This window comes from Cornus florida, unplaced genomic scaffold (assembly GCF_030987335.1).
Source record: "Cornus florida cultivar Cherokee Brave unplaced genomic scaffold, ASM3098733v1 CherokeeBrave_3.0.0_Hap2_Chr06, whole genome shotgun sequence".
Classification (NCBI taxonomy): Eukaryota; Viridiplantae; Streptophyta; class Magnoliopsida; order Cornales; family Cornaceae; genus Cornus; species Cornus florida.
The window spans coordinates 97,643,325-97,665,927 of NW_026775576.1; the positions used below are offsets into that span (position 1 = coordinate 97,643,325).

The 22,603-nt window shown below is 35.7% G+C and overlaps 1 protein-coding gene across 1 annotated transcript; it reads right to left on the reverse strand.

Moving 5' to 3' along the window:
• Positions 1-432: 432 nt before the first annotated feature.
• On the reverse strand, positions 433-2,031 carry LOC132314677 (putative F-box/FBD/LRR-repeat protein At4g03220). Its single transcript, XM_059813509.1, has 3 exons — positions 1,090-2,031; positions 812-988; positions 433-720 (listed from the first exon to the last, which is right to left on the reverse strand). Exons 1-3 carry the CDS (start codon positions 2,029-2,031, stop codon positions 433-435), a joined length of 1,407 nt encoding a protein of 468 aa, XP_059669492.1.
• Positions 2,032-22,603: the final 20,572 nt, after the last annotated feature.

Sequence of the window (22,603 nt, forward strand, 5' to 3'; positions counted from 1 at the left end):
AATATTTTATCAGTCCAACTTCAAATCCCCAATTATTAATTTGAATATTCGCTTCCTTCAATTGATGAATAAATGCAAAATCGTGAGACTCTCAATACTGTATATCAAACTTACATTGATCTAAAGCCAACAAGTTGCTTAGCTAGTGATATTTTTTATTTGTGCACATTATTAGTCAAAAAATAAATGAAATAAATAAAAAGTGATTGAAAATATATAGTGGTAATAATATATCATACAACCATTGTAGCTTCATGAAAAATGACACTAGCACATATATATATTTGTTCTATCAGGTCAATAACATGAGTCCATTTTAGTTCAGCATTCTTCACAATATAAAATGTAAAATTAAGTTCTCATAATACTTTGAAATTCTAACTTTATAAAAATATAAGTACTAAAGATATAAAACTAATTTTTGTAACAGCTTCATTTCAACACAAAATCTAATGTTGAATTGGGAAAATTCTCATAAAATTCAGATAATTTGTCACGAATCTGGCTTGATCTACTAATATCAATATTGCAAGCAAAAGTGACCGTCATCTTGTGGAGTGCTTTTGCGTGCTGAATCAAATATTTTATGAGTCCAACTTCAAATGCCCATTTATTAATCTCAATATTGGCTTCCTCCAATTGATGAAGAAATGCAAAATCGTGAGACTCCCAATACTGTATATCAAACTTACGTTGATCTAAAGCCAACAAGTTGCTTAACTGAGAGATGAAAAACAATGATATTAAAAATAAAAAATATTGAGGCAAACAAGAAGAAAAGCAAAGAAAAACTATTGAATATCAATATTACCTCATAACCAAAAGGGTATAAATCAAAGCAACTCATGGTCAGCGTCTTCAGATTAGGGAACATTCCAAACAAGGAGGCTAATGCAAGCATTTTATTATCCTTCTTAGAAAAAGATTGCACAACCAAGTTTTGAACATTAACCAACATATACCATAGCGAACCTCGTCTAAAAAGCACCTAAAATAGAACCACAACTAGAGTCAGTTTTAATTAAATTGTTAAGTTGTTGTCTAAGAGATATATATATTATTAAGCAATTGTGTATTCATGAGCCGTACCTCATTAAGAAAGCCAGCTAGGAGTGTAACTGTTTTGGCATGGTTCATAAATTGAAGAAGCAGAAGCAAGCTTTTACTCTCTACAAGCATTGGAGCATCGATGTTCACACTTTGTAGGCACATAGAGCTCCCTTGGAAGCAGTAACGATCATCACACAATTTTACTTCACGAAGCCTTGGTGCAAAAATTCTTAATAACCAATCGCGGTGAGAGAATATGACACCTAGAGTCTGGAGTCTCTCGGCAGACACAACTACTCTGTGAAGGCCATAACAGCCAGTTATGTCCAAATATTCAAGAGACGAGCTTGTGATATTGAGATTGTCTATCCCTTTTACACTTACCAGATTTAACTTTTTAATCGCCGGGAAGAGAGATGAAACCCAATCCTCAGATAAGCTGCGAGCAAGTCTTGCATATTTTATGTCCAAAACCTGGAGCAAATTGAAGCTAAAAGAAGGCAGTTTCAGATTGCCATTGTAAAGATTCAATTTGATCGTTCTAATGAAGGTGGACAGTGGTAGAGAAAAGCATTCTTTGTCTTTGGAGATTCCAAATGATAGATCTAGTTCTTGCGCTTTACAGATCACTGTAGTATTGTGAATCCAATTGCCTACACGACTATTATCCAATCTCTGAGTCTCAGCAATTTCACAGGGTGAGGTCGACGAGGTCAGAACAAAACGTCGCAGTTTCGCCCCATTACGCAGAGTGAGAAACCTATCTGTCCAATTACCTAATTTGCATAGATCCTGCAACTCAAAAGCAAGAAACAAATCTGGGACAGAGAGACAAAGCTGTCTGAATCTTTTGGAGACAAGACTGGTACGAGCAATGTCTTTGATGGGAAGGAAGCATAGAATTTCATGAAAAAGGCCATCAGGAATATTGCTGAATCTATCAAAACTCTCCCTCCATAACCTTGACAACTCTTCTTCCATGTATAACTGCAGCTTCATTCTAATAAACCTAACCCTAATCTGTCTTAAATAAATAAAAATCGGCCAGAGTTTACTCTGGGCTGGCCCAATAAGCCTAGCTGTCGATTTCAATTATTCACAACAATGTCACACATTTTTAGTATATTCCACAAGTGCATCAGCCGATGATTAGCCCGCTCACCCTAAATCTAACAATGGATCTCATGAATCAAATATGTTCTCTGGCTTCTTATTGTTAATTAATTATTTTTTTATTTTTATTTTTATTGCCAATTACCGATAAAAACACAAATTGAAAATAATAATAATAATAACACAAATCTTTCCCTCTGAATTCAAAATTAAGATTCAAATCAAATACTATATTTTTCACAGAATTGTTGTCTTCTTGTACACACAAATTTCATAACTGCAAATTAAAGAACGAAATATGTATCAAATAATAATTTTATTGATTTATAAAAATTGGGTACAATCCTCTAGGGTCCGTTTGGTTGGAGGGTTATGAAATGAAAAGAAAGGAAAGGTAATGGAAGGAAATGAAATATCATGTTAAAGAAAAAGAAAGGAAATTGAGGGATTTGGAAGGATACAATTTAGGCATCTTGGTTGCTTTTATTATCCTTCCAAAAGTGGGAGGAAATGGAAGGAAATTGTAACGACCCAAATCCACTGGATCCGGATCATTAAACGGGTCCTTGCCCGACCCAGAATCATCAAAGAGTAATATGGTCATTTCACGTTAAATTTAAATATTTAAGTCCAACAAGGACAAGATGGTCTTTTGTCACAGTTCTAATGGTTTGAGACTCCGAGTGTATAATAGTCATTTACTTGTGTCAAATAATAAGTAAAATAAAGTCAGGGGCAATATAGGCTTTTCTATGGTTAAAATATAATTATTGTATTTTATTTGGTCATAAAATAAATACTCGTAACTCTAAATAGGTGATAAAAAAAAAAAATTTAATTCGGGAAACTAAATAAAAAATCTATGGGACAGGAACCGGTCAACGTGTATATATTACACGTCAGCTAGTTTGGGTCATGTACAGTAATATTGCTCACTGCCAAGATACCGGTCAACGTGTGGGAGGCTACACGTCGACTGGTTAAAGACGTGTACAGGGAAAAAGCACATTGCCAAGATACCGGTCGACATGTGGGAAATTCACGTCGACTGGTTCAGGTCATCCGGTCGATGTATGGGATTTTATGTTGACTGGTTGGGACACTCACGTACATGTTTAAATACATTTCAACACCCACAATAACAACAATCACAATGTTAATATAATTTATCACACGTTAGTTAAAATACACTGAAGGATTTAGTGTAATTAAAAGTTAATTACATTTTTCCCAATGGCCATATACAAAATGAACCTAAATATATCACTTGTTGCAAAGTAATACATCTTTAGTCAACACTTTACAAAATTATTAGGCCCAAATACAAACGATAGCAAAAGAGACATTTTCCTACTCTGGGCTAAGACTGGGGTGGATTAACGTCCGCTACTTCTTTGCCGTGTCCTGAAAATGTTAAATATAAAGGGGTGAATAAATTGCTCAGTAGGTGGTACCTAAGACATACCTCTTGTAACCTCGTAAATCCAAATAATGAATAGAACAATAGGGAGTGGGGTCATGCTCAACCAGGAAAAGATACAATATCAATTCCAAATTCAAAACAAACAAATGCCATGCCATGAATGCAATGCCATGCATGTCACTCCCTATTTTCAGAAAACATCTATCGCTTCACAAACTGTTAATATAACCCGTCCTTTGGTGACTCCGCAGCGACACGAGAGAAGGATTGGCCACTATCCCTGACCCTTGGTACGCCCGCGACATCATTTGGGGCCCAGATAGCTCAACCACGCTAGGGCGATTTCCTTAGTTCCCTCTAGGTTACATTAACACACCGGCCCTTTGGTGACTCTGCGACTATCGGGTTTTTTCAAAATCATTTTAATCAAAACATTTCCCCAAAAATCCCTTTTTCATTTATTACAAATCATTTTCCTCCATTCACGCCCCTTGGTATGCATGTATGCCTCATGCTTTCAATGCCATGGCAATAAGGGATTTTATACCACACAAATAAGCATGTTTTACAAAAATTATTACACATGCTTTCATATACCACTTCTAGCAAGTTTACAACATATTAAAGGAGTAATCAAGAATTGAATCTTGAAACCAAGAAAAAGAAAAAAAGAAGAGTCTAGAATGGGAGAGAGAGAGAGGCTTACGGGAGTGAGAGAAGAAATAGAGAAAATGAGACCAAAATTGTGGTCTCTAATACACTTTAGAAGGTTAAGGTGAGTCCCACCAATTTTTCTTTTTTTTTTTTTTTTTTTTCATTATACACCATATATATACTTATACACATTAATTCACAATCACTTAAAACACGTTAAATAAAATAAATATGATGCAAATGAATCCAATCAAGATCCTCGGATGCAACAATTCCGGCAGTGTAATACCCCTAGTTTAAAAGGATATTTTAACTGTTTTAATTATTTTTTTGGCTTTAATTCCATTAAATTGTGTTATTTGATTTGTTACCTGATAGAATTGTTATTAATTAATTTTTTTCATTTTTTGAATTTATTTACTTATTGTAAGTTAGGTTTAAAATTTACATGGGTAGCCGACGTTGATTTTAACCTAGGTACCTATGGGCCGGGTTATATCTTTATGGACTTAGGGTTATCAGGATTCACCTATAAATATAAGCATACTGGGGTTTAGGGTTTTAGAAAACATAAAGCTACGTCTGTATCACCAAGGGCTGCTAAGAAACAGAGCGTGAACTTAGGGAATTGGCAGAGCAGTTCAAGGAAGACTACATAAACTGTGGAATTAGAGTTTCAAAGTCTGAAACTCAAGGCAAGTCTTGTTCTTCTCTATCTCTATAATCTGTGTTCTGTGCATGTTTAGGAAGACTCCAGGAACTAAACTAAGGCTTAAGTATAACCTTTATGTATGTTTAATTAATGTTTAAACTCATGAAATTTAACCTGTTCTTCGTTGTTTCAGAAAGATAGTAAAGAAACTGTAGTTCTGTAACCTTGCTCCGTTATGTAGTGTTTCGTTTTCAATTTAAGTTTGATGGTATATCATTGTTTTAAAATCAATTTGGAACTGAATTAGGCCTTAAAACATGCACTAAAAGTTTACTACAAGAACTGGTACTCACAGAAATCAGAGAAGACGATGAAATGGACGAAGCTGCTAAGGGGAAAAGGGAGCAGGCTCTGAAAAACCCTTAGAGCCGGCTCATAGAAGGTAGAGCCGGCTTTAGGATGTTGTGGAGCCGGCTCTAATGAGCCTAGAGCCGGCTCTGAAGAAAAGAAGAGCAGGCTCTTTTAATTTCTAGAGCCTGCTCTCTCTTAAACTGTCCAGAAATTGCATTTTGTGGTCCGTTTGGCTGAGGTTTGATTTTTTAAAAATTAATTGAAAGCTACTGAAGGTTGTGACTTAAGTTCTAAGACTTATAAAAGTGTTGGGGAACATGCCTACATTCGAATAATGAGGATGGAATTAATCCGAGCTTAGATAGAAAACTGGTAGGAAGATGAATGGAAATTAAATTTCTGTTGTTTACTGATTGTGGAATTTTGCTTCCTCTGCCAAATCTTAAACTGCTAATCATGTTTATGTTGTGATACAAGCTTATAGAAGTATAGTCAAATGTATGCATGGATGGAATTAACTGATCGTGTAAACGGGATATAGATTGCATCAGTTATGGTAATGGTTGGATAAGTAAATTGCATGTCTTTGTTTGTCATTTAACGGACTGTAATTTGGATTTCTTGGTTTAATACTGTTTAAATTATATTTACACAGTTTTCTAAGCATAGTAAATTCTTGGAATTAGCTATGTTTGGTTGGAAGTAAATTGATATAATAAATCAGTTAATTGTATCAATTAGTGGACTTGTTGCATGATGTTAATGCTATGTTTTATAAATAACAAATTTAATGGTTGGAAAATAATTTCTAGGCCTGGACTGAATGCCTAAGTTTTATAATTATGGATTAATTTGGTTTGTGCATAATTTGGGAGTTGGGTTGATGACTATCTAATACTGTTTTATCAACTCTGTTAACTAGAGGATGGTATGTACCGGTATGGGACGGTGACATACTAGGTATGGACTAATTCCAACATTAAGTCCTACCTAATTTGGATCAAGGTATGGATTAATCATAAAGGTTAAGTCCATCATCTACATGTGTCATATCAGTTGTGAATTGAATGACCTACTAGGATTTCAGGATGGATTTGTTATACATATATCAGACCACTACACAGATGGATAGTATACTGTATTAGGAGGAGTACGGACTTTATATATATATTATATGGTGCCGTGGAATGAGCTTGAGTCTCATGACCATGGTTAGGGCGCGTATATCGCCTAGGATGGATAACCGGACATAGGTGTTGTTCCCTGGTAGGTCTAGGTACTCATGCCCACCCTAGGGTGCGTATTCGCATGGTGCCTTCTATTCAGGCTGAGACAAACCTACTGGACTAGCGAGCGTCCTATAGTGTGTATTATATACATATATGGACTACTCTAGATATTGTTGAGTCTTCCTAGGATGTATCTGCGTATCGGATTACTGTTTGGATTGTAGTAGATAAGGACTTGTATGTGGGCCTGACCCACTTCTTTATTTTTCAGGTGCTCATCAGTTTCAGGGTTAGAGTTTGGACATGCAGAGCAGATACAGCTATTCATTCCTCCGATTATGTAGGAATCTTCTCTATGTTAGCTTTGGATTTTATTTTTATTATTTCAGTATCTTTTGGAGAATTTTAATAAGGAGTCCAATGGATGGATTTCCGAGTTGTAAACCTATAGAGTTTGGGATTTAACAGTTTTCAATAATTATTTTTTTTAAGGATTTTAAATTAGCATTCTTTCAGCTTATTGTTATTATTATTTATTTCATCTTGTATTCTGTGTTCAATTACATATTAATTGTTTGATATCCCACGGGTTTCGGCCTGGGCCTGATCAACCCGTGTCTCGGATCCGAGGGGTATCACAGGTAGCGAGTCCCACACGGAACCGTCTGGTCCGAAAAACAGAAAAATCCGAAAATGGTCACCCTTACATTTTAAAGAGTTTTGAACTCAATGAAATGCCCTAAATAACTCTAGGACATAACCGGCACACTCCACAGTGTCCGATACGTAAAACGGCAAAAGACGAGAATGCCCTTGCAACGACAAAAATTCCAAAAAATTAGAAAAAGGTGAAATTCAGAAACATCACAAAAATGTAATAATTTTTAATGAATCTTTATAATTAATCCCAATTTTGTGCTTATTTTTATAGAAGACAAAATCTATAAAAACAAATATGATAGTAAATTCATTAAAATAGTTTCCTTTCCTTTCTTTCCCAAAATATGATTTTTTTTTTTTTTTTTTTTTTTTTTTTTTTTTTTTTTTTTTGCCTTTCTTAATCAAACCAAACACAATAAGTGGTTAACAATATCCTTTCCTTTTCTTCCCTTTCTTTTCTCTCCTAAGTAACGTTATCCTTTCTTTTATTTTTCACTATACCAAACATATGGTATTCTTAAAAAAAAAAAAAGAAGGTATCATCTGAATCATCTAATTCAATTTCCTTTGTTGGTTGCTGTAAGGGTTTTAAAGCTTGATCAATCTTGAACCAATTGTGATGAACTTTCTTCAAATCTTTAAAGAATGAAGAAAGCTTGAATTAATTTCCGATTGAGGGCCGTGGAGTCTTAATCTCAAAATGTGTTGTTTGGTGATTTTTCGAACTTATTGGATCTTGGAGAAGAACGACAAAACTTTGAATATGCTTGTTGAATTTGAGAAAGAAGATTTGGGATGTGTTTGTTGTTACTTGAATGAAGAAGAGTTTAAGATTTGCTAGGTTTATTGGGTAATTTTACTTTACCGACTACCAATATTTAATGGTGGGTTAGGCTGGTGACCCAAATTACAATTGACACTATGCAAATTTTTTATTCTGTACACTTCGTATCTTAAAAAAATATAAATGAAAAATATGAGATACGGCAGATGGCTCAATAGTTCAGTGAGTTAGTACTTTCGGTGGACTTTGGACTGTCTCAATAGCTCGGTGGACTAGTACTTTCAGTGGACTTTGGAGTGTCAGGCTTCGATAAATATAAGAAATTGCTCCCTCTACCCCAAAATGTTTAGTCAATTTTTTATTTTAGCATATCCAGAATGCATGTCTCTCTCCAAAAATAGTTCCCATACTATTTTTTAATCACATTTCCAAACTACCCTTTTGCATATTGACTTTGTTAAACAAGTGCTCTAATTATGAAGTACTCATTGAAAATTTTGATAATTCAGTCTTATTAATCCAAAAAAAAAAATATTTAAAACTCACTACCCAAAAAAGTTTGATTCCCTAACAAACCAAAAAAATTTGGGACTTAAGAGCATGATGTTCGACCATGAAAAATAATCCACTGTCTCTCTCCATCACCGGGATGGCAAAAATCCCCACCCTGTTTGGGGTGGTTTTGTAGCACCGTTTATGGAAATGGGGGCGGGATGGGGGTCTATTTTAAAAACCTAATCGGTTTTCAAGGCGGGGTTGGGGAGGGCCGCCCTTCCCTGATTATACTACAATTTTACTAAATTATCATTACACATTATTATATATTAGGTTAAGTGTATATCTTCCTTGTGAGCAGAGCCTTGATTATACTACAATTTTACTAAATTATCATTACACATTATTATAAATTAGGTTAAGTATATATCCTCCTTGTGAGCAGAAAGCAGCTTACTCATTTTTAATTGTACCCTTAAAATCTACTCCGCAAATTCTGATAACTTTTCGCAAATGACGCATTGATCTCTCAATATTACTATCGCTTGCTAAAGTGACAATCATCCTATCTAGTGCTTTGCTTCAAATCCCAATCTTTGAATCTCAATCTTGGCTACCTCCAATTGACTAATAAATGCAACATCTTGAGACTCCTAAAATTCTATATCAAAATCACTCGTCTCTAATGCCAACAAGTTGTTTGCCTGAATCATGAAAAGCAATGACATCAAAAATAAATAGCTCCTATTATATTTTTAAAAAAAGCAATTCCTCAACTACTTGAATTGGTTGAAACTAATAGTATATCCTTGCAATTGAAAAGGTCCACATGCTCAACAAGGCTTGCTTTCAAATAGGACCTTCCAGCTTTCATGCATCCGACCACAGCTTCATTTCAACATAAAATCTAATGTTGAATCAGGAAAAGTCTCGTAGAATTCTGATAGCTTTTCGCGAATCCACCTAGATTTCTCAATATTAATATCGTTCGAGAAAGTAACAGTCATACTGTCAAGTGCCTTAGCGTGTTTGATCAAATATTTTATTAGTCTAACTTCAAAACAACATCTTTGAATCTCAATCTTTGCTTCCTTCAATTGATGAATAAATGCAACGTATTGAGACTCCCAGTACTCTATATCAAAATCACGTGTCTCTAAGGCCAACTGGTTGTTTGTCTGAAACATGAAAAGCAATGATATAAAAAAACAAAAAATGAGCCAAACAATATTTACCCTAAAGCGGAAGAGTAGCAAAGAAAAAAATATTGAATAGTAATACTTTATCTGAGCAAAAAAAGTAATCAACGCATCTCATAGTCAAGGTTTTCAGATTAGGCAATCTTCCAAAAAAATGAGGCCAAAGCAGGCATTTTATGATCCTCCTGGCTAGTAACTTCCAAATTCAAGTGTTGCACATTATCCAACATATACGGTAGCAAATCTTGTGTATATAGCTCCTATAACATGACAGCAAGTAAAGTCAGCTTTAATATTATTTTGTGCAAACTGTTTTATCTATAGGATGTCATTAAGCAATTGTGTTCACATTGAGAAAATAATAATAATAATAATGAGAATGAGAGTACTTAATACTTGTGGGGGTAAAAGGAAGTACCTCAAGAATGCCGCCTAGTAGTGTAACCGATTTGGCATGGTTTATAAATTGAAGAAGCACAAGCATGTTTTTGTTAGCAGAAGTACTTGCAGCATCAATGTTCACACTTTGTAAGCACATACAACCGCGCTTTCGGAAGAAGTAATGACCAGCCTACCACCAGATTTTTTGAAGGCTGGGTGCATAAATTCTAAATAACGAATTGTTGGGTGTGTGATAACTACTAGGATAACATGCCCCTATACAGAGGGTCTGGAGTCTCTCGGCGGACACAACAACTTTATGAATGCCACAGGGATTTATGCTTAACCATTCAAGAGAAGAGCTTGTGATATTGAGATAATTTATCCCTCTAACCTTTTCCAGGTTTAACTTTTTTTTTTTTTATCGCAGGGAAGAGAGATGTGTGAGCTCAATTCCTTTCTAATTTAGAGTCGTAGTTCAATTTAGGAGAGAATTGGGGGCAAAGTGTGGAGGGAAAAATCCCCCACCAATAGAAATCAGCCATATCATTAAAAAAGATACCATCCTATTATTTCTTTACTAGCCCACCAAAGTCTAGTCTTGATCAAGTCCAAACAAAGACATCATCGGCCCAAAGCTATTAACATTAACCTCTCGGCCTGCTAAAAACTCATCCAGCCCACTCACAATTATAATCCAAGTACGGCTATAAGGAAACTCTGCCTAAGAAGAAGTCCTTACCGTAAAGAATCCTATATTAAAAGAATTGAAGAAGGAAAGAACCTTGTATGAAAAGAATTGTATATAGAATGAATTGGAGGACAAACATACTGAATCCTACTAAAATTCCACCTTCTTTTTGTATATAAATAGAGGCATAGACCTCCAATAAAGATTATCAAGCATTACAAGCTTTTCTCTGGATTGTTCTTATTATTAATTGTTTTTTTTTTTTTTTTTCCTAATTGGTACTCACACACACATGTCTCTTCTGAGACTCAAATCCCGGACCTCCCTTTGGGAAGTAAGAGGCTGATACCGCTAGGCCACTGGCCCGTTGGTATTATTAATTGTAACGACCCACTCTACCACATGGTATGATATTGTCCGCTTTGGCCTGATGTAATACCCCTAATTTAAAAGGATAGGTTTGGAATTTATTTTATTGTTTACATTATATTTTTATTTATTTAACTATGAATTGATTGGTTTTAATTGAAAATTTGTTTATATTTCAATGTGAGTTTATTTTGTTTTATGTGTATGTCTTATTTTAATTTAATTGTTCATTGCTGTGGTTTAATTGCATTTAGTTATTTAATAGATTTAATTGTAGTTTTCCTTTAAGTGGGTCAAATTAGTTATTTTAATTAGGATTAAATGCTTTAATTGATTTAATTTAACTGTTTAGGTGATTTAATCTAATTTAATATAATGGTTAATTATTTGAATTTAAGTGTTAATTATTTTCATTTAATTGTTGTTTTAATTAGGGTTATGTTTTAAAAAGGTCATGTTATAGCCGTCGTAGGAATCTAAGTAAGTTGGATGGGCCGGTTAGGATTACAGTTGGGTCTTGCATTAAGCTAGGGTTTAGTAAAATCCTATAAATATATGTGAGATGTTTGGTTAGGGTTTTAGGAAAAAAAAATAACAAAACCAAGTATACGACTGTGGAGACAAAGGAAGAACAGAGAGTGTTCACGTTGGTTTTCGTCGGAAAGCTTAGAAGAAGACGTAGATATTTTTTAAACAAAGGTCTCAAAGGCAAGTTTTGTCCTTACTCTCTCCCTTAGGCTTCGTGTTCTTTGCATACTCAATAGTTCCAGGATGAATTACATGTTTAAAAATAAAAACGTTATCTGTTTCATGTTTAGAGTTTAACTGAAACTGAATTTGTTTTAAAATTGTTAAACTGGTTAACTTTGAACTTTCTTGTTTAATTCTTGGTTTAATCCATATTAGTAGCATAATAAGGACTGAATTAAGGGTTGGAATCTTCTGGGATTAAGTTAAACTCTCTGAAAACCTATACTGTGAAGTGTCGGAGGCGTAAACGACGACTGGAGAGGAGAACACGAAGAAGAGGAGGGAGAGAGCCGGCTCCTATTGGATTGGAGCCGGCTCTCCTTGCATGGGAGGCGGCTCCAATGGTCTAGGAGCCGGCTCCAAGGCCATTGGAGGCGGCTCCAATATTCTGGAGCCGGCTCCAGGTTGTTTTCTACGTGGTTTTTGGTTCTGTTGTTTGTTTTTCCACTTTTCAGTGATTAAGCTTCATAGTGATTGTTTTCCTATGTTTTAGTGGAGAATGAATACTGTAATGGATGGTTTAGGAGTGGTCCAGAGTAAACATAAATATTCAAAGATCAGATTAACATAGAATTGGACACAAAGCATTAATCATTAGGATTACATGGAGTTAATTACGAATGTCTTGTAGACTTGTGTGGATTTGGAGTTTCTAACTTCTAGATTATAATGGAAAATTTCCTGTGAGAGTTTATGCACTGCTAATTGCAAATTCTTAGAATATACATACATACAAGAAATCTGTATTTTTGCTAAAGATTAATTGATGATTAAACTTAACATTTAACTCGTCAATTTTGTTGGATAGGAACTTAACAGTATGATAAATTGTCTAGATTTATTATGCATGTCATGGAAATAAATATTTTAACATTTGTTTAGGCTCTGTTAATTATGGATACCGGGAATAAACTTATATTTACAGACACAATCATGTGGGTGATCAGGTAATGGCTTATTGTTGGATTAATTAAGCATGTTTTTCTAGTATACTTTAATGTGCTTAGTTTGGAACTGTGGGTTTTGACACTGATACTGTTAGTACTTAATCAATGGTTGTATTTGTTAAAGCGTGATGGTTAATCTATTCTAACATGGTTAGGTTGAAATTGTTGGTTTTGGCATTTATAAATTATTTAAATGTGTGGAATGGAGTAATTAATATTGATATTTATGTTTCCAATGTTAATCAATTTGTTGGGACTATTCAAGAACGGTTGTTAATACATTCTGATATGCTTGATATGGACTCGTTGATATTGTTATGTACTTGTATATGCTTTATCAACTATTGGACGGATGGAATTGTATGTACCGGTATGGGACGGTGACATACTAGTTTTGGACAGCACAAGTTGCTAAGTTCTACCTATTTGGAATAAGGGTACGGGTTATTAAATAAATCCTCCTTATATGAATGTAAGTCGGTGCGGTTGACTACGCCGAACGACTTAATGGATTTCTTGTGGATGGATGGAATTGGAGTTTAAATATATTTTTATGGTACCATGACATGAGCTTGAGTCTCAGAGTCGACGGTTAGGATGCGTATATGCAGTTGGATGTGTAGCTGTCTGTGGGGATTGAGGTATACCCTGTTTAGGCCTAGGTACTCATACCCACTCAGGTGCAATTTGTGTGATGCCTTCTATTCAGGTTGAGACCCTCTTCATAGTCTAGCGAGAGTCCAGTAGTGTGGATATATATTTATGTACAGACTATTAGCTATTGTTGAACTATTTAGTATGTACATGGTATCGGGTCTCTGCTTGGATTGTAGTAGGATAGAACTTGTTCGTCGGCCTGACCCACTCCTATTTTACAGGTGTACGTCAGTTCCAGGCTTGAGCTTGTTCGTGTGGAGCAGAGACGGTCACTCATTCTTCCGACGATGTAGGATCTCTTTCCAGATGTTCGACTTGGATTTTATCTTCAGTTTGGGTTTTTATATTAGGGGTCCACTAGAGATGGATTCCTGAGTTGTTAAAAGATTGGAGATTTTGGATTGTAGGATTTTAAGTTATTAATATTTTAAGGTTTTTATATTGAGGATTTCTTTTATAGTTTCTTTCCGCTTATTCTTTTATTTCTTAAATCATTTTTGTAATCTGTGTTCGTTTAAAATACTTTAATTGTTTGGTACTCCTTGGTTCTGTGCTCGGACTTGATCTCCCGTGGCTCTAGAATCGAGGGGTATTACACCTGAGCTCGTACGGTTTTGCTCTTGGGCTTTACCCCAAAAGGCCTCATACTAATTGAAGTGACATCACCTACATATAAGTACTTCACATTTTCCTTTCTTGCACCTGTAACTCGCAAGTGTGGTAACTTGTCAGTGTCTCACACTTGCCTACGGCACACCCGTCCACAGTGTCATCACAATCCACCCCCCTTAGAGGCCCGACGTCCCTGTCGACACACTTCTCGCTGGGTCAGGCTTTGATACCATTTGTAACGACCCACTCTATCACATGGTATGATATTGTCCGCTTTGAGCCTGATCTCACACGGTTTTGCGCTTAGGCTTTACCCTAAAAGGCCTCATACCAATTGAAGTGACACCACCTACATATAAGCACTTCACATTTCCCTTTCCCAGGGAATATGGGATTATGCACCCGTAACTCGCCAGTGTGATAGCCTATCAGTATCTCGCACCCGCCCATGGCACACCCGCCCACATGGTTATCACAATCTCTAATTGGTATGAAGCCTTTTAGAATAGAAGCCTAAGAGCAAAACCGTGCGGGCTTGGCCCAAAGCGGACAATATCATACTATGTAGTGTCGATTCCTAACTTTTATCTCATAGGCATATTTCATTTTAACAATGACTGAACCAATGAACGAAAGTGGGAGAAATGGAACTTAACCCCCTTTTTCTTTTATGACGGACAAATCGCTCCCTGAACGAATCCTAATCTTATCCTTCGTATTATTTTTATTTAATGTAAAAAAATATATTAATATTGATTTCTATAAATAGATTTCAATATAGAATGGTGATCAAAATGAATGATTCATGAACATGAATATGAATTGACGAATAAAAATGTAACGACCCAGATCCACGGGATCCGGATCGTTAATCGGGTCCTTACCCGACCCAAAATCATCCAAGGGTAATACGGTCCTTTTACGTTAAATTAATATAGTTAAGTCCAATAAGGACAAAACGGTCTTTTGTCACAATTCTATTGGTTTAAGACCCCAAGGGTAAAATGGTCAATTACTCGTAGTATAAAATAATTAAGATGAGGTTCCTGGGTAATATAGTCTTTTATGTGGTTAAAATATAATTATTGAATTTTATTGGGTCATAAAATAAATACTCACAACATCAATTGGGTGCCTAAGTGTAATTTGGAAAATTAAAAAAAGAATGTTTATGGGACAAAAACCGGTCGACGTATATACATTATACATCGACTGGTTTGGATTATGAACAGTGATGTTGCCCACTGCCGAGATACCGGTCGACGTGTGGGAAGCTACACGTCGACTGTTAGAGACGTGACTGGTTCATGCAACTCGGTCGACGTATGGGATTTTACGTTGACCGGTTTGGGTTATCCTTTTGCCACTGTCCAAAGAAAAATAGAATATACCACTTTTTGGATCAACCACCCACGCCACTACACTCACGTACAATTTTAAATACGTTTCAACATTTCATACAATCCCAACCACCACGTTGTAACGTAATTTACCACACGTCACTAAAATACACTTAAATGATCAAATGATTGTAAACTTAATTACATTACCCCATTGGCCATGTACATGCTAAAATTCAAATATTTTACATGTTGCAAAAGTAATATATCCTAAGTCAACATCTTTACAAAATAAATTCAAGCTCTACAAAAAAAATACATCCAAAATGCTTTCTAAGTACTCTCAAGCATGAGGTGGATTATCATCCGCCAACTCCTTGCCGTGACCTGAAAAAAAATTTAAATATGGTGGGGTGAGCAATTTGCTCAGTAAGTGGCGCCTAAGACACACTTCTTGAGTCCCCGTTAATCCAAAACAAGGAATAGAACCATGGAAATCGGGGTCATACAATGTCGGTAAATTACAACATGGTTTCCAATCTCAACATAAAGAATATGATGCAATGGGAATGCAATGCATGCCGATGTCGCTCCCCATTTTTCACGTTTAAAATCATCACTTTCGAACTGTTAATATAACCCTTCCTTTGGTGACCCCGCAGCGACACGAGAGAAGAATTGGCTAGTATCCCTGACCCTTGGTACCCCCGCGGCGTCATTATTGGGCCCAACTAGCTTAATCACGCTAGGGCGACTTCCTAGTTCCCTCTAGGCTATATTAACACTCCGGCCCTTTGGTACCCCCGCGGCGACCGGGTTTTCTCAAAACTGATTCAAAACAATTTTCTCCCGAAAATCCCCTTTTTACTTTATCCAAAACATTACCCATCATTAAACTCAATGACTTACATGCATGTCTTATACTATTAATGTTTTAACAATAAGGGATTTTCACATACACAACGAAGCATGCCTTCATCCATCATTCATAGTGTATAAACAACATAATAAGCATAGAGATTTAATATATAAGCATGCTTTCCACATAATACATTTAATACATGTCCTTACATAACCACATATACACAATTAAATCATTTTAAACTACAATTAGCACAAATAAGCATGCTAAGTCACAATTCAAGTAATTTGACTCACAAAAGTGCAAGAATATGCGAATTAGGAAGCCCCTACCTCTTGATTGCGCAAAACCCTTAAAATAGGTCCTAAATTTCGAAGGCCAAATGGAGCACCAAATCTGAAATTTCTGGTACACACGCGTAGAGCTCGTCGTGCTCTTCGTTTTGCCTCAAACGGCTTTTAAAATCACCAAGTATTGAGTGAGATATCTTGATTCAAAGGTTTGAAGTAAAAGAAGAAGAAAAAAAAGAAGTTTGATAATAAGGGAGAGAAAGTTGCGGGGAGAGAGAATGTGGAAGCAAGAAGTGGTCTCTAGACTACTAAATGGTGGTTGTGGGCCCACCTTGATTTTTATTTTCTTTTCCCTTTTCTTTTATTCTTCCATTATACACCATATAAACATATAAATGCACATCATCCAAATACCACATAATTCTCATAAATGAAAATGCACAAAATGCAAATGGACCCAACCACAATCCCACATACAGTATGTGAAAAGATGGAAATACCCTTGCACCAACGAATTACCGGAAAAATGAAAAAATGCAGAAAATCGGAAACATCACAATCTTCCCAACTTCAAAGGATTTCGTCCTCGAAATCAGGCCATACCTGGGGAAGAAAACAACTCTGGGTACCTGGAGCAAACCTGCTGTTCAAGCTCCCAAGTAGCCTCCTCGACTCCGTGGTGCCTCCAAAGAACTTTCACTAACTGTACTATTTTGCCCCTTAATACCTTTTGCCGTGTGTCAAGGATCTGCATTGGTCCCTCCTCATAGGAGACATCTTCATCGACATCTACATCAACCCAATCCAAAATATGAGATGGATCTGGCTCATACTTCCGTAGCATCGACACATGAAAAACATTGTGAACTTTGTCCATCTGTGGTGGTAGAGCAAGTCTGTAGGCCACCTTTCCCACGCGGTCCAAAATCTCAAACGGTTCAATGAATCGTGACGACAACTTGCCACTTTTTCCAAATCTCATTAAATCCTTTCGTGGAGAAACCCGTAGAAAAACGTGGTCTCCCAATTCAAAAGATAGCGGTCGTCTCCGCTTATCTACATAGCTCTTCTGTCAGCTCTGAGCTGTGAACAACCTTTGTCTGATCAACTTAATTTTCTCAGTAGTCTCGAGTACTATGTCGGGTCCTAAGGCGGCTGTCTCACCCACCTCGGTCCAACAAATAGAAGATCTACAAGGTCTACCATACAACGCCTCAAATGGAGCCATCTGGATACTCGTCTGATAACTGGTATTGTAGGCAAACTCAATAAGCAGTAGATGATCTTCCCAACTACCACTCAAGTCAAGCACACATGCCCGAAGCACATCCTCCAAGATTTGGATCGTACGCTCCGACTAGCCGTCTGTCTATGGATGGAATGCCGTACTAAGATGCAATGCTGAACTAAACGCTGCTTGAAGTCCCTCCCAGAACTTCGAAGTGAACTTGGCATCCCTATCCGAAACAATGGTTACTTGAACTCCATGTAACCTTACAATCTCCTTCACATATAGTACACCAAGTGTTTCTGCATCATCTGTTGCCTTAATAGGCAAAAAGTGAGCCGTTTTGGTCAATCTGTCAATGATGACCCATACAGCCTCGTTGCCTCTCCGTGACGTTGGAAGACCTGTCACAAAATCCATAACAACCTGCTCCCATTTCCATTGTGCTACAGGCAATGGTTGCAACAACCCAGCTGGCTTCTGATGCTCGGCTTTCACCTGTTGATAGGTAAGGCATCTAGCCGCAAACTGTGCAACATCATTCTTCATCCCGTTCCACCAATACTGACGCCTCAAATTGTGATACATCTTAGTACCACCTGGATAAACTGCAAAACGGGAAGTATGAAACTCCCGTAAGACGTCTTCACGACAAACTGTGGGAACCACCAACAAACCCCTGAACTGTAGACCCCCATCTGCATGCAAGGTCCAATCTTTCACTGTCTCACCACTGGAGATCAAGGTGTGAATGACATCTAAATCAGAATCTTGTCTCTGTGACTCAATCACTCGCACAACAAGAGTAGGCTGAGCCACAAGACTAAACAAGAATGCCGATTCATCGCAACCATCGTCGTCAACACAATACAATCTCATCTCCATTTTCGAATAGCTAATCCGGCCAAAGTTCCACGAGATTTCCGGCTCAAGGCATCACGGTGGCAGGCTCCTCCATCATTACCGGCATCACCACCACCATAACATCCTCCGCCTCAAGCAGCTGTTGAAGAACTATTGGTTTCTTTCTTCTTACAACATCGCTGGCAGAGACAGCATAAAATTTGAATTGCTGTGACAGCCAAACCACAGACTGTGAGAGCAATATCCAAGCCGTTCATTCTATTTGTATCTATTAGCAAAGCTAGCTCAAATGTTTACCCCTCCTATAGTCCCATGTGTATATATATATATGTACATGTTAAAACACACTCTCTCTCACACACACGCACATATAATATATACATATGATAAACAACTTATTTAAGAATTATGGTGGTCAAGCAATATAAAATTTTCAGTTGTGCAGGGTGGATAAGAAAGCTCTACTCTACCACAGATTTTACGTAGATTGTGCCATTAGGCAGACCACCCTCCCACGAAAAGTACAGGTCACCAAACTATGAGACTTCTTGATCAATAAATAATGTTACTGTATTTTTGAACAAGAATGAACGATGGATGCATTAATGATATTGATAAAAACTTATTTTTATTGTGATTCTAATGAATAAAATCTAATAAGACCTCAGTATTTATAAAGAATAGAATCTCTATTAAGGTGTTTATTTCAAGTATTGAAATTCACACTTGGTAATTTGGTAATCAGATACCAATTGTTAGGAGTGGTTACGGATTGAATCGGATTTCGATATGTTCTGAATGGATTAGAAAAATCTGAATCTGTCACCAATTCGTTATCCCATAGAATGAATCGGATTGGATCCGCAAATTGTGGTTTTTTCTAAATAGTCCAATATTATTTAGTTTTTAACCATAACCTAATAGATAAAATTTCAAGTTATCACCATTAATTCATATATTTAAATGAACATTAACTAATACATTATTATAATCCATTAAATGAATATCAACTAATTAAATTAACTATACATTATTTGAATATATACATATAAAAATCTCACGGATCGGATTTTTAACAGTACAATCTGTAAGTTACGGATTCGATTTTTTGAATCCGCCACCGATTTGTGGGTGTAACAATCTGATCCGATCTGCATGGACCGGATCGAATCGAATTTGCAGATTATTTGCCCATCCCTACCAATAGTCTACTCTAACTTTTTTTTTTTTTTTTTTTTTTCAATAAAAATTACTATGTGAATGCAAATAAGTAAATATTTTTGTATCAAATGGTGTCAAAGGTTAACTTTGCCTTTACTCTCCGTTCCTATGAACCAAAGAAAGACAAACAAACATCTCAATTTCAATTCAAACATGAATTTGATTTACACTCCAATCTTTTGAGAAAATATTTACCCTGTTAAACAGAGTCCCTATTGAAAGAAATGTGTTGAGAGAAGAGTGACATCTATAGAAGCTAAAACAGTATAGAACACTCATCGATATTTTTGTCACTGACAGTATTTCGCAATCACATTTTTATTATTCTTCTAAAAAAAAGAATGTTTATATTGTACTCATGTAATGTATGGTATTTTTCAGTCTCTAAGTGGAAGTATATAGTCTAAAATGGTAGTGGGAGTATGGTTTGCTGTCGCGATATCAGTGGTGGTCGCAAAGTAACCGACTCGAATGAATATTTGTATAAATCACTTACTCCGTTAAATATCTATATAAATCGATCAAATCGATCGATTTATAAAAGTGTATAACGGTTTTTGACCTCTTAAAAAGAATTATAAGCCGGTCAATATATGAACCATAAATGGGAGTGCCTTGCACAATAATATTTGGGGCCCAGAATTTACCACATTTTGGTTGGGAAACATCATCTAACACATATCATACAATACTTAATCGACCTTTAAATAGGGGGTCTCATCTAATGCTGGTCTTTTCTCATATATATATATATATATATAAATATGTTAGAGAGATGTATGTTGAAGAAGGCAAATTATGGTGGATCTCATTGGTGGGTTCTAAAATGAAAAGTTGAGATGCTAATTTTGGACGGTAGAAGATGAGCATCTCTCTATGTGAAGGTTAAATAGGTGAGAGACAGCTGTCTTTGTGCAGTACTGGTTAACAAGAATTTGTACAATAACAAAGTTAAAGGGTTACCTTTGGAAAAAGAAAAAAAAATAAAAAATGCTAAAGGTTAGAAAGGAATGCAAATAATGTTTTGCTTCATATATGTTATAGTAAAATTGCATATTCTTTAAACAAGATGGAAGTTATGTGTAATTAAAACAAATCTAAAAGGAGGTTCAGAATATATGTAGAAAACACAATAACAATGTTGATCCAAACTGATACTCTATACGACAAAAGAAGATGATACAAAAGAATGAAGATTGAGAATGATATGAGATGATGATACAATCAAACACCACCATAGCCACCGTCGCAACTGCAACTGGCGGTGCCGGAGCTTGCGTTGCCGTGGGGGCGAGGTTTGGTGCTGAGGCAACAACACATGAGACCTAACAATACCATGAAACCCCAAGCTGAGGCCAAGGCTTGTATCCAACTCAACGAAAACCCCATCTTAATTAATTTGTTCTGATGCTGATGCTTTATCACTTTTCTGCTTCACCTTTCATCATCATCACTTTAACACGGCCTTGGTGGTATCAGCTCTCTCCAGAGAGAGAGAGAGAGAATGAGAAATAGGGGTGCACATGGACTGAGCTAGAAAGAGGCCTTAATAACATGGGCCAGCCTGTGAAACCAACTGCTAGAAGTAGCATACTCCCTGTCAAATTTTAAAATGCCACACTTTTTCTTTTTTTTTAATTTAAGTTTTTCCAAAGGTAAATATTATTTTGGAGGCATCCAATAAGGGAAGGGTTAATTGGTCATTGTGGCTCGGATACACAATTCATGCTCATGCTAATTAAGAAAAAAAATATTATAATTGATTATATTGTGATGAAGTGGTGGACTCTACACACTGTATTTTTTTTTTTATCTTTTCTTAGTGGTAGACTTCACACACTCTTTTCTATCTTTTGTTTGATAATTGAAACATTGTTCATTAATAAAACATGAACAATTCCGATTTCATTCATTAGAATTTAAATAAATAGTTTTGACTTGCTAATCGTATGTCTAATAAATTTTCTTTTTTTTTTTGTTTATTATTATTATTATTATTATTATTATTATTTTGTACTTGTGAAAAAACAATTTTTTTTTGGGAGGAGTAACCATTTATTGATGGTAGTAATAAAGTATAATGAAAAAAAAATAAAATTATATCATTATATATTACCACCCATGAGTTAACAACTTAGTCAAGCAGGTATATGAACAAGCCATAGTCAAACTTGAGTTTAATTCTCTAAAACTTGTCCCAAGTACAAGCATTGACAGGTGAACTGGTTAAGTTCAAAATGTCTGGAATTAAGATTAAGTATTCAACTCCTTGGAGATTTATTAGATGCAATATTAGGTAAATAGTGAAGTATTGTATTTGTTGAGTATTAAGTATTTTGATTCATACTCTTGATCAGCAAATTTTTTATTTAATTTTTATAAATGGTAAAACAAACACACATTCAGTTAATTTTTAAAGAGGGAGAGTTTATACCATTTAAATAAGACTATTAAATCATCCTCCGTATCTAATTATATCACAAAAAGTCCCCATCTGATATTATTCTCCAAGCTCACGTTTTGTAATCACATCATTGTATAAGAAAAATTATTTATAGCATAAACAATGTTAAAAAAGAATCTTATCATCATTGTGGCATGTAATGGTTGTCTCTGCTCCGTTTTTTATTGTTTTGAAGCAAAATTACTTTAATTATGTTACTAACTTACTCGATTCATCTAATAGTTAACCCAAAACCATTATTATCATATTATTTATATTCTCCATATAAAAAAATTTATCTTGTCCCATGCCGCGTTATTAGCACGACGCTCTAACCA

What these genes read in the sequence shown, in the direction of transcription:
- LOC132314677 (XM_059813509.1), bottom strand. Translation starts at nt 2,031, where the DNA reads ATGGAAGAAGAGTTGTCAAGGTTATGGAGGGAGAGTTTTGATAGATTC. An exon ending in TAGCTGGCTTTCTTAATGAG is followed by an intron (nt 989 to 1,089) that starts GTACGGCTCATG and finishes GTTCTATTTTAG; the next exon opens with GTGCTTTTTAGACGAGGTTC. An exon ending in TATACCCTTTTGGTTATGAG is followed by an intron (nt 721 to 811) that starts GTAATATTGATA and finishes TTCATCTCTCAG; the next exon opens with TTAAGCAACTTGTTGGCTTT.